Source organism: Mus musculus, chromosome X, assembly GCF_000001635.26.
Source record: "Mus musculus strain C57BL/6J chromosome X, GRCm38.p6 C57BL/6J".
NCBI lineage: Eukaryota > Metazoa > Chordata > Mammalia > Rodentia > Muridae > Mus > Mus musculus.
In genome coordinates, this window is record NC_000086.7 from 135,301,764 (window position 1) to 135,313,812 (window position 12,049).

The following is a 12,049-nucleotide window of genomic DNA, read 5'->3' on the forward strand; positions in this document are numbered from 1 at the left end:
TTACCTTCTTGTTTTTTCTAGGGCGTTGTTCCCGTTCTTGTATTTTTAACCCGTATTTCTACTGTCTGTTGTCGTTCTTCGTGGTTTTCCTTTTGAAAATATTTTGTCCCTTTGCTGCTTAGTTTTGTTTTAAATAAGAAGAGGTCATCTCTCCAGCATCCCAAATTTTGTGACTACAGGCATCTTTGCAAGCTTTTTGACAAGAGAAAATAGTGTGCTAAGGTAGAATCCTGTTTTTCCAATTAGTGATCCGTGAGTCCAAATGAAACACTTACTGTGGACAGTAATTCTGATGGTGCGTTATCTGAACTTGACACCTGGTATAATCTGTGGCTAGGTGGAGGTTATGCCTCACTCACAGTTTATTTAAGTTTGAGTGATAACTGTTTTCTTTTTTTTTTAATCTAAGACTATCTTGGCAGGTGGAAGGACACATACGCTGAACGTGCTGGCAATGCGATCCATGGTGCGGTTTAGCGGAAGGATCTAGAGACAAGTCAGCTGACCCTGAGTAGCCAATGAGAATTCTCCAGTTGCTGCTTTAAATTAGAGCCGTGGCCATTACAGGAGCCGTCGCCATTATGACTATGGTGCCCCCGCTACAGGGAAAGCCTCGCGGATAACGAGGGGCTGCCAAAGTGGAGGACATGGAAGTCAGAGGGCTTAACTGCTTGGGTAAACTACAATAGTCTCTTTAAATAAGTTAAACTTGTTTGGGGGCTGAATGGCCAGGGTAGAGGGATTAATCTGTGGTCCGAAAGGATCGCTCCGAAAGGTACTGAATCGGCTCTCATGCCCTGCGCGTTTGTTTCGAGGAAACGGTTTCTCTGAACTTAAATTATGGGACTAATCATTTCCTACTCCCCTTTTAAGGTTCTCCATATAACCTTTAACCTCCTCTTCAAAAATTTATATTCCTGAGAAGGACTTGGTGACATTTCAAAGACTGTGGCACGAGGTTTTGAAGTTCTACGTCAACCTACATTAACGTGGTGAGAAGGTTTGTATGAGTCGGGCCTTTAAAACAGTAAGGACTGAACTGTGTAGATATGTAGTTATCTTTGTACAGTATTTATTTATTTATTTATTTATTTTTTATTTATTTTCGTTTTGTTGTTTTGTTTTGTTTCCCATCTGTCAGTTCATGTTATTTTCTGAGCTGTTTAGACACCAAGGGTCCCGGTTTAGAAAGGCTTTAATATGCTGATATCTTAAACTTTTCCCTCATGTTGTGTTACCGAGGTTTCCGTACATCTCATCCTGCATTAGGGTCTTTGATCTATTTTGAATACTTTTGGTGAAGAGTCCGGGAGAGGTTGGAATGAATGTCCATCTAGGTTTCTTTAGCCAATTTAACCAGGTCTGTTTGTTGAAACAGTTTTCTTCAATACAAGTTTTTTGGCATATTTTCAAAAACCTAAGTGGCCGTGGCTGTATAGTTGTATTTCTGAGTCATCTATTCCAATCACGGGGTCCACATAGCTCTGTCTCTTGTAATAACATTCATTTTTGTTGCTATGGCTCTGCAGCCTGAGAGCAGGTGCTGTGCTCCCTCGAGCATTGCCTTTGCAGGACGATGACTTTGGCTATCTACACTCTTTTGTTGTTGTCTCCTTATTTTGAGCCGTTGTGTTCCTTTGAACTAAATATAATTGGGATTTTGCAAGGCATTGCATTCTTCTGTAGGTAACTTTCAGTAACATGGTCATTTTGCTGTTCTATGTAGTGGGAAGCCTTTCACTCTGTTAGCGTCTTTTTTAGTTTCTTTGTGATTTATTTTTTTATTTTTTTTTCCATTTTTATTAGGTATTTAGCTCATTTACATTTCCAATGCTATACCAAAAGTCCCCCATACCCACCCACCCCCACTCCCCTACCCACCCACTCCCCCTTTTTGGCCCTGGCTTTCCCCTGTACTGGGGCATATAAAGTTTGCGTGTCCAATGGGCCTCTCTTTCCAGTGATGGCCGACTAGGCCATCTTTTGATACATATGCAGCTAGAGTCAAGCGCTCCCTGGTACTGGTTAGTTCATAATGTTGTTCCACCTATAGGGTTGCATAAAAATTTTACTGTTCAAGTATTTAGCTCCCTTAGTTTGGATACTTTAGAGGTGTTTTAAGTTTTTGAAAACACTGCATGGGATTGCATTTCTGCTTAATTTCTCAGTAGCAAAGTTTCTTGTGAATATAAACTGGACAGTTCTTTATGTTGCTGTGCATACTGCTTTTCTTGGTGAACGTGTTAAAGCACATCTTAGTGCTTGTGTTCAACTGTTGGTACTCTTAATTGTAGGAGCTTATCATTTACCCATAGAGAGATTATTTAACCTTCTCCTTTATGTTTATAGCCCATTTACTTCCTCACTTTGCATTACTGCTGTAGGCAAAGCCTTCAAGCAGAATAAAGGGGTTTAGAGAGCAGGTCCCATTCTCTTATCCATTGACTTTAGATGAAATGTTTCTGCTTTCACAGTTTAGTGTAATGTGCACTACACGTTTGTTAAATAGAACCATTTTAAGTTGAGGTGTGCTCTGAGACTCTTCAGGGCTGCTGTCACAAGCAGATCTCTAGCTTTTCTCAAGGCCTTTTCAGTGCATCCTTCCATTTTTAGGAATGCGACATATTTAAGCAAGCATAACTTTCTGCACTGTTTCATTCTTCATATAATCCTACAATCTCTCCTCTAAATGTGTCTCAGGGCTGTATTACCTCTATTGATTTCTGTATCATGAAGCTCCTTTTGGCACTGATAGGAAACCAGTTTGATCATAATAATTTTGCTATAGGCTGTGAGCATGCTGTGAGCAAGACCTAACCTGAGTTAAGTTTTCTCAGAGTTTCACTTTATTATTTATTTCTTTGTATGATATTGATGTTTAAATGGAGAGTTTCATTGACTCTTCCTTCTAGTCCCAATATTCATTAGGTTAAATGATGCAGTTTCCCGGTGAACTTTTCTACCTGTTTTTTTGTTTGATTTTTTAGTTCTAATATTTTTATATTTTTATTCTTTGTTTTCAAACGTGGTTTCTTGCTGATGTTCTCATGTATATTTCTAGTTTGCATCTCTATTTCCTTAGCTACATTCCTTCACCTGCTATTTGTATCTTCTTTGAAACCACTGAATCTTATTTTGTGCAGAGTTTGAATTCTCAGTGCAGCTTTCCAGTCACTTCATTGTCTCTAGTTTCAGCAGTTACATTTGAGGGGTTATGGTCGTTTCCAGGTTTTCACAGTAATTGTGCTTCTGTGCTCTCATTTCTACATCACTCGCTATTGGTATTTCTTCTAGTTTTATTTGGAAATGTTACTGAACAGCTTCCTCTTCCAGGCTAAATCTTCAGTACTGTCCAGAGGACAGAAATAACCACTGTAACAGCTGAAACACCAATACAGACCATGTCTGTAATAGACATGAAGTTGATTAAATCCAACTACCTCAGCTCAAATGAGAATAGAGCAGAAAGTACAAAACTAGTGTGCAGTGAGCCGTAAAGTTAAAACTGAGTGTGGGTCAGAGTAGAAATAGTAAATGCATGAAGTTAATTAGGTGGTGGAGGAACCTAAGAAGAAGAAGCAATGCTGAATAAAGGAAAGGAAAGTGGAGAAGAAAATGGAAGCCTGTTAGAAAGAGGAGGGGAAGGAGGAAAAGAGTGCATTAATCAGAAGATATGTGTGAACAAAACTAGGTAAATGTAAAGACAGAAATAAAAAATAGAAGGTTTAAAATGCCAGACACTCTTACTGAGGCTATGGAGCACTAACAAAAAGGCACCTATCATGACTGCCATTCAGAAGACCCAACAAGCAGCTGAGAGTGTCAGATGCAGTTATTTGCACCCAACCAATGGACAGAGCAGCCTAACCCTGTTGTTGAATTAGAGAAGACTAAAAGAAGTTGAGTAGAAGGGACATCCTACAGGAGGACCCTCAGTCTCAATGAATCTGGACCCCTGAGACCTCTCAAACAGTGGACTACCAAACACACAGCTAATATGAGGCCCCCAACACATATACAGTAGAGGACTTCTGGGTCTGTGTTAATTCAGAAATGATGCACCTAACCCTCAAGAGACTGGAGGTCCCAGGGAGTTTAGAGGTCAGGTGGGATGGTGGTAGGGGCATCCACGTAGAGTCGTGGTGGGATGGGGAGGAGGTATGGGATGTAGAGCAGCCCGGAGGGTGGATGAGAGGTGGAGAATGTAATATGGGGCACAGAAAACAAATTTAAAAAAATAAATTTGAAAAAAGAAAAATGTAAATTTTAAATGATTCAAAGGCATAGCAGAAAAAAAGGATAAAATACAATGGGCAAAATATCTTTTAACGCGTCTCTCTCTTAGAGATGCTTATTTCTACTTTGGAGTATTCCAACTGAATATTTACATTGGATTTTCTCATCTTTATTAACTTGTGTATGTGCGCTGATCCCTGATCACTCAAAGATCAGTTGTCTATCTGTCTCTGTCTCCCTCCCTCCCTCCCTCCCTTTCTTTCTCTCTCTCTCTCTCTCTCTCTCTCTCTCTCTCTCTCTCTCTCTCTCTCTCTCTCTCTTGCTCTGTGTGTGTGTGAGTGTGTGTGTGTGTGTGTGTGTCAGTGTGTGTGTGTTTGTGTGTGTGTGTGTGTATATGTGTGTGTGTGTGTGTGTGTGTGTGTGTTTGTGTGTGTGTGTGTGTGTGTATGTGTCCCATGAATCTCTGGTATGTATTCATAGCTTTTATACCTGTAGGGGTGGCAGGTTCTCACTCTCTCCAGAGACTCTCCATGCACGTGGATGAAGATCATACATGTGTTTTTAAGAGATGAGTTGGGAAGGAGCAGGCACTGAGATTTGTGTTGGGGGTTTGATCTTAGTGTGTTCTTATTCCACCCAGCAGGAGACAGTCTGTGTGAGAGAAGAAGTTAATGAAACCTTAAGGTCTTTTCTTAACATGACATCTCAGTTTTATATGTTCCTATGATATTGATTTATGTTTAAACTATAGTTTGTGTGTTTGCATGGTATGTGTATTAGTACAAGTGGGTGTAATGTCAAAGAGCTCTGTGGAGGTCTCAGGAAAACTCTTTACAGTAAGTTCGCTGTTTTGTTATTAAAGGGAAAAGTGGTGAATATTTTGATTCTGTGTTTCTTTTCGCTTTCTCAGAATCACAGGTAACTTAATAGTTTAGTATTTTCTATTTGCAAGGCAATGATGGTATCACTGCTGTCTGGATTTGCCCATCGAAGACTTTTGTGATGGCTTGTGTACTTTTGAGATAAACTATCAGAAGTCAGAAAACAAAATTGTCTTCTGATAACCTAGTGATCATTTCTACTCACATTTTATTACACACACATATTTATGTATACATACATATGAAAAAGGGTTGTATGTGTATCCATGGAAAAATAGACGTTAATATACTCACAAACCAATTTCTATGCCCTACAAGTAGACATCTCTAGAAGTGGATGTTTTATTCCTTATATATGGTACACATAGTTATCTATGTTGCTAACAATGGTTGCAAAGAAAATATTGTGGATATCTGTCATGTTTTCTAAATGTTTCTCACTGAAAATATAGGTTCATTATGATGGACACCAAGGACCCGCCCACACTATTGGATCTTGCTACACAGAGTCTATTGAGTAATGAGCATGCAGCAATCCAAGCCCTGGAGGAGATCCCAAGGGAGCTTTTTGTCCCTTTGTTCACTGCTGCCTTCACGGGTAGACACAAGAATATACTGACAGCAATTGTGAAAGCTTGGCCTTTTGCCTGTCTCCACATTGGGGCATTAAGTGTGCAGGAACCTGAGCGTGAACTCCTGAAAGCCTTGATTGAGAGTCTTCAGTTCCTCCCTGCCCTGAACTCAGCTACTAGGTAAGAGCTGGTATAATAGAGAGAGACAGAGTAAGTCACAGGAGAATATCCCTCTATCTGCTCTCCTCTCAGATGTAGTATATGCAAATAGTGAAAAAGTTAACAGGACTGTTAGTCCAGTATATGAGGTCACCTTAACACAGCTGTCAGGACTGTTAGTCCAGCATGTGAGGTCACCTTAACACAAGTGTCTTACAGTGTTGAATATTGCATGTAAGTGATTTAGGGCACTATTGGTGGGAGTGAAGTATGGTATTATTTGCATTAAATAAAAATATGAATATTAAGATTGCTGAGGATTTGCGGAGAATAGAGAAAAAACTAGTGCTCTTTACTTTTCTTGGGAAGAAGTTATTGGCAGTAAGTCTATGTAAACAGTGTAGGCCAAGGGCTGCAGAGATAGTTTAGCACATAAGAGCAGTAGCTGTTATTACAGAGAAGTTCAATTCCCAGGACCCATAATGCAGCTCAAAACTGTAACTTCAGTTCTATAGGATCTGATACCCACATACAGGATAAACTCCAATGCACATGGAATAGAAATACAAATAAAACCTGAAGTGTAGACCAAGAATAAAGTGATTTGACTTTTCTGAGCCCACAGTAATCCATGAAATTTAGGCAATCCCAAGGTAGGTTTTGTTCTGCTCACTGCTGCCTCCATGGATGGGATCTCTAAGACTCTGAGAGCAATGTAAAGGTTTGGCCCCTTTTCTGTCTCCACATGAGAACATTAAGTACACAAAGGGATCTTCAGATGTTTCTTCCAAGAACTCAGCATTTATGTGAGAATGTGTATAATTCACACATGGTAAGATAGCGAAACATTATGACTGAGCCTGTTGAAAGAGAACAGCAGTTAGTTATGCTGTTCTTTTGTCCACAGTTAGTAATGGCAACTGCTGAAAATGCATGTGAGGTGGCTGGTCTGTCAGTTGAGATTATCTTAGAAACTCTGATGTCTTATGGAGGGTTTTAATTGTGTAATAGAGGTGAGTGAGGCTACTATTGATAGATGTACATAATGGAGACATTGCAAAGAAACAGGTGAGCAAGATTTGTGAGCATTGGGTGCTATAGAAAATAGGAAAGGATAAAGTATTTGCACAGGAAAGTTGTGCTGGTACCTAGTATATGAAATGATAGAGGAAAAACATTATTTTGTCACTACATTATATTACTATTGTTCCTGCTTGGTTATATTGATGTTTGTCACCCCTCAGATCCTCTGTTTTTTGTCTCTTTTGGTTTTGTTTTGTTTTGTTTTGTTTTGTTTTTTTTCTTTTTTCCTTTTCAACCTACAGGAGCCCTAAACTGAGGATCCTAGATTTAAGGCAGGATGCTGGCTGCAAGACCGTATGTCCTGAGATCAGTACTAATTCGACAATTTGCTTTCGTTCTTGTGCTCACTCTGAGCACTCTATCTTCAAAATTGAAGGCCAGGAGAGTCTTTCAAGTTCCAAGTCTGAAGCTCAGCCCTCTAGGCTGCCTATGGAATTGATAGTGGACATTTCCCTTGATGGCACTTTGAGGGAAAGGAATTTTTTTGCTTTGCTTCAGAATAAAGTAGAGCAGAGCCTAGGCTCTCTGCACCTGTGCTGCAGAGATTTGCAAATTAATAACTTGTGTGAATGCAGACATGCATTAAGCCATCTGGATCTGAAATGTGTTGATCACCTTGCAGTTGATGAGTCTCCTCTTACTGAAGTCACCAAACTTTTATCTCATACAATACAGCTGGACAGTCTTAGCCTGTCTAAAATCGCTTGTAGATCTTTGAATGGGAGAACCTTTAGAAATTTTATCACCCAACTGAGTCATATGAACCACCTGAAGGAGCTCAGCTTGTCTTCATTCTGCCTCACAGATCATCTTGAAACTGTCCTGAGGTAAGGGCTTGGGATAGATACTGGGTTTCAATTACTATTCAGTTTTTAAGATGAGAAAAATAATCCTTAGATACTCTTAAGCTTCCCAGAACCCTGTCTCCTACCTCAGCATGGGTAATGCTGGGAGTTTGAAACCAACCAGGAAAGGCCGTCTTTCTGTAATTGAAGAGAAAAACAGGCTTTCAAAAACCGTAGCCAGCTAAGCATGGCCAGGCTGCCATTTATGGACTGGCAAAAGGGTGCTTCCAGCTGGTTGCTCCTTCTTTCCTATCTGTTCCAAGCAGGTGAACTAGTTCCACACTTGATTGTCCTATAATTACAAAGTAGATAATATTTTCACTAAGTCTTCACACGGCCCTATAACAACATATTGTACACTTTGTAAAGGTTAAAATATTATATGTGAGAGTGTTAAATTGTATTTTACAGACTCACAAGTCTATTAAGTTTGTGAAAGATCACATCATTAATTGCTAATACATTATAAGCTTAAAAGAGTTTATTCTAGGTTCATGAATATTGCTCTCCTCACCTAGTCCTCATTTTTCAGAAGAACTTTTGTGTTCCCTCCCTACAGAGTACTATCTACTGATTTGGAGTTCTTATATCTACCGTTCTGTGGACTTTCTTACAGTGACTTCAAGTTTCTCTCTGAGTGCTCTCAAGTCAGTCATTTAAAGTTGCTGAATGTCAACAACAATCCAATATATTGGGAAGATTGTGAGCCATTTTATTATCTCCTGCAGAATGTTTCTAGCACCTTGCAGCATCTGAAAATTTGTTATTGCTTTTTAACAGATTCTACAATCTCTGTTCTTATCCCAGCCCTAACCCGGTGTTCTCAACTTCGAGTGCTTCACTTTTATTCAAATCAAATTACCATGGGCATGCTTATGAGAATTCTTGAGCTATTAACACCATTGAAGGAGCTTAAACATGTGATCTATCCCATCCCTGTCCATTGCTATGGGAGGTGGCATTTTCAAGGCAGTTTAGATAGACAGAAGGTTGAAGATGTGCAGAGACAATTGAACTTAATGCTACAGGAGGCAGAAAGGAGTGATATGAATTGGATCACTTACTCTGATTAAATTACAAAGTCCAACACAGTTTCAACTTGATATGTTCCCATTAAGGGCTTTTTTCTTAATGCCATAGACAGAATATATAAGGTTCTTATGTTGTAGGAGAATACAATTAAGAAGTATAGGTTGTAACTGATTTCTATAGAGAATAATTTACAAGAAGATAGAGGACGTTGAGATTACCTATGTGTCTCTCAGCTATTGTTGTGGATAGCATTTCATCTCACCAAATAAATTGTAAGTAGAGGATATGGAAAGTTTTTGTTATGAAATACTAACAACACCCTGTCCTCACTGAGATTTGCCTGTGGATACTTAGTGCAGTTGTGACAATATAACTTTTCCTGCATGTGAATTTGGAGGCAGGTGGCAATTGAAGACAACACTTTTTATTGCATACGTTGTATTAAGTTTCTATATTTCAGCTGTCTTCAGTTGTTTAAAGGAAACCATCTGGATTTAACAGTGAGAAAAATTATTTGTAACTACTACCATTAAGTGGTTCAATTTTTATTTCATATTCATTGATTAAGGATTAGTTTGAAATATTATTACTGAACCACTGACTGTGGTTTATCGGTTGTTAAAGCAACTAGAAAGGTGTTGTACACACTTAGACCCCCAAGCTTCATCTTCCCAGCTCTTAGTACATATTCTCTTCCATGCAAAACGGACTTTATGATGTTGGATCTCCTCAGCAGGATTCAGGGATTCAACATCGCCATCTTGGAGGCATGCTCTCACATCTGTTTGATATCTACCATCTGGCCTCCTGCAAAATGCCTGGTATAGTAGACTGGTAGGGAAGAGAACTTTGTTTCTTTGTTTTAGACGTTTCACTAAGGTTGTTGGACTCCACTCTTTGGGACCTTGCCAAGACAGAATATGATTAGGAGTTTTGACAGAGGGAGTTCCTTTCAACTCATGAGGCCAGGGAGCAGACAGAGAAGCCTGAGTCCCCACACAGCCATCAGGAGTGCAATTTCATTGATTTGCATCCTTGAACTACCCTGACATAAAGTTTCTACCACCTACCCTGGAGCGTTTCTTGAACTATCCTGCTCAAAGATTTCAACTGCCTGCATTGGAACCATCAGCTTGAGACCAATATGAACTTGGAAAGACAGGAGTCCAGCCACAACAACGACTATTATTCCTTTTGAAATTTTTTTTCTTTTACCACTAGTTCCTTCATGGTATACTTGACTCAGTTTGAAATTCTGATTTTTTTGTATGGAACTTTCCACATTTGCCATAATACTGTGTAGCAAATGCATTATGCATGGAGCTGTTTAGAGTTGAAACTTCAAATACGATTACCATAAATAGAAAAGCATGTAGTTTGCTCAACACATAGTGTGAACAAAGCATATATACCTATCAATTAGGATGCTATTTTTGTTAATGTATTGAAAAGTTAATACACTACATTGCAAAAACATAGAAAAGTGTATACATTTAGTTTGTTCCTGTATATGTCTACATCACTGCATTTTAATGACATATAAGTTTAATGAAAAAAATCCTTTATGGGGTCTTTTTATAAATAAAGCTAACTGCATTTAAAAATCTAATAAGAAAACCAGAAGCAACAGTGTGTCTATATTGCTGTAAGTTTGAAATTATACTGGATTTCAGATCAACTAAATAAAACTGGGGTTAAAAGCTACAGAATTTTGTTAACAGTTCTCACATGTCAAGATGATACTGAACTATACTGTAGAGATACAGAGCACTAAAATTTATCTGGAAAATTAACATTTGTGTTGATTACATTTATTTGTTAATAGATTTTCAAATTCAAGTAGCAACTTAAACAAAAGCCATGTGCAAAATTCTGGTGTATGATTTGTTAACAAAGCATTTGAAAGACTCAAAAGCAAGAATGGAGAATTAATGACATTCATCTTTTTCATATTGCTTATATATTAAAATGCAGAATTTAATATTCCAATGTCAATGTAACCAGCAAATGTTTTATAATGCTTTCTTGTTAACATCACATTATTTTGTCATCTTTGAGTAAGTAAAATGTTACTATAATTTAAGTCCATGAGATTCATTTAATATTTTTGTTTAGGTTTTCTTCTTTCCAATGTGATTCTATACATTTTCTGGGCATAACATATATTATTCTCAATTCCTTGCTTTCATCTGATTTGAAAATAATCTATCCTCAGGAATGATTAAAACATTTTTCAAATGTTTTTATTGGTTCTTCGTGAATTTCACATCATGCAACGCAATCCCACTCATCTCCCATTCCCCACAGACCCATCCTCCACACTTGCAACCTCTCTCCAACATATTTTTTAAAAATGTCCTCTTGGAAGCTAGAGTGTGTCAGAGTGTCCCACAGTATACCCTTTTCTCCAGGCAACTTTGCTTGCCAATATTAATTGCAATGACTTGTTATTCTCATATGAGTCCTTTGATTTCTGCTACTCTGTTGAAAATGGGACCTCATTGTGACTCTTGGATATCCTGTTATTGCCTTGTGTCACGGAGATCTTCTAGTTTTGGATCTGTAGGACTAGCTACTTAGTGCACTTCAGAAGTTCAGTTGTTGAGGTGGGCCAACTCAAAGCCCTGATTCTGGGCTTGAGAGGTATCTGAGCTGGCTGTTACAGCCAGCTGGTGTGTTGCAGCCAGTGAGGGCTAAGGCCAGTTCTACCACTCTCATGACCTCAGGGCCATAGATGCCAAGGAACTAGGAACAGGAGGAGGGCTAACTCTCCCACACTCATACCCTGGGGGCCAGCTCACCCACAATCCTTGCACCAAGGGCCAGCTCTACTGTGCTGCACAGGTGAGGTGCAGGGCCAGCTCTCCTGAATGATGCAGCTGCTGAGGGACAGGGGGAGGAGGAAGGAGTGTATCTCTCCTTCATCCATGACACTTCATGGGAGACAAGTGGTAGGGCCAGCTTTCACTCCCTTTTATCCTTGGGGAATGTCTCACCTACAACTTCAGCAATGTGCACAGCCAGTCGAGTACTGTAGCTGGCTAGGGGTTAGCTCTTCTGCTCTTCTACAACCAGGGTCAGCTCTTCTAGAATGCCCAGGTGAGGGCTTGGGCCTGTTCTGCAAACCCCTCAGACATCAGTATGTCCCCCGGTGACAGCACAGATCAGGGACATCCATCTGGACTTTGGAGCTAACAGACCCCTACTGCTTCAGGGTACAGACACAGGTGTGGTCCTCAAT

The 12,049-nt window shown here is 39.4% G+C and overlaps 1 protein-coding gene across 2 annotated transcripts; it reads left to right on the forward strand.

Annotated features, from left to right (window-relative positions):
- Positions 1 to 525: 525 nt before the first annotated feature.
- Positions 526 to 10,873, forward strand: Pramel3 (PRAME like 3). 2 transcript variants are annotated; one of them, XM_006528634.2, is made up of 5 exons: positions 526 to 675; positions 874 to 992; positions 5,570 to 5,869; positions 7,174 to 7,758; positions 8,336 to 10,328. In XM_006528634.2, the coding sequence occupies exons 3-5, from the start codon at positions 5,577 to 5,579 to the stop codon at positions 8,847 to 8,849; spliced, it is 1,392 nt and encodes a 463-aa protein (XP_006528697.1). In that variant the 5' UTR covers positions 526 to 675; positions 874 to 992; positions 5,570 to 5,576; the 3' UTR covers positions 8,850 to 10,328. The 2 variants fall into 2 exon arrangements, with proteins under 2 accessions (XP_006528697.1, NP_113567.1); NM_031390.2 differs by having other exon boundaries at positions 553 to 675; positions 874 to 1,000; positions 8,336 to 10,873.
- Positions 10,874 to 12,049: the final 1,176 nt, after the last annotated feature.

What these genes read in the sequence shown, in the direction of transcription:
- Pramel3 (XM_006528634.2), top strand. Translation starts at nt 5,577, where the DNA reads ATGATGGACACCAAGGACCCGCCCACACTATTGGATCTTGCTACACAG. An exon ending in GCCCTGAACTCAGCTACTAG is followed by an intron (nt 5,870 to 7,173) that starts GTAAGAGCTGGT and finishes TTCAACCTACAG; the next exon opens with GAGCCCTAAACTGAGGATCC. An exon ending in CATCTTGAAACTGTCCTGAG is followed by an intron (nt 7,759 to 8,335) that starts GTAAGGGCTTGG and finishes CCCTCCCTACAG; the next exon opens with AGTACTATCTACTGATTTGG.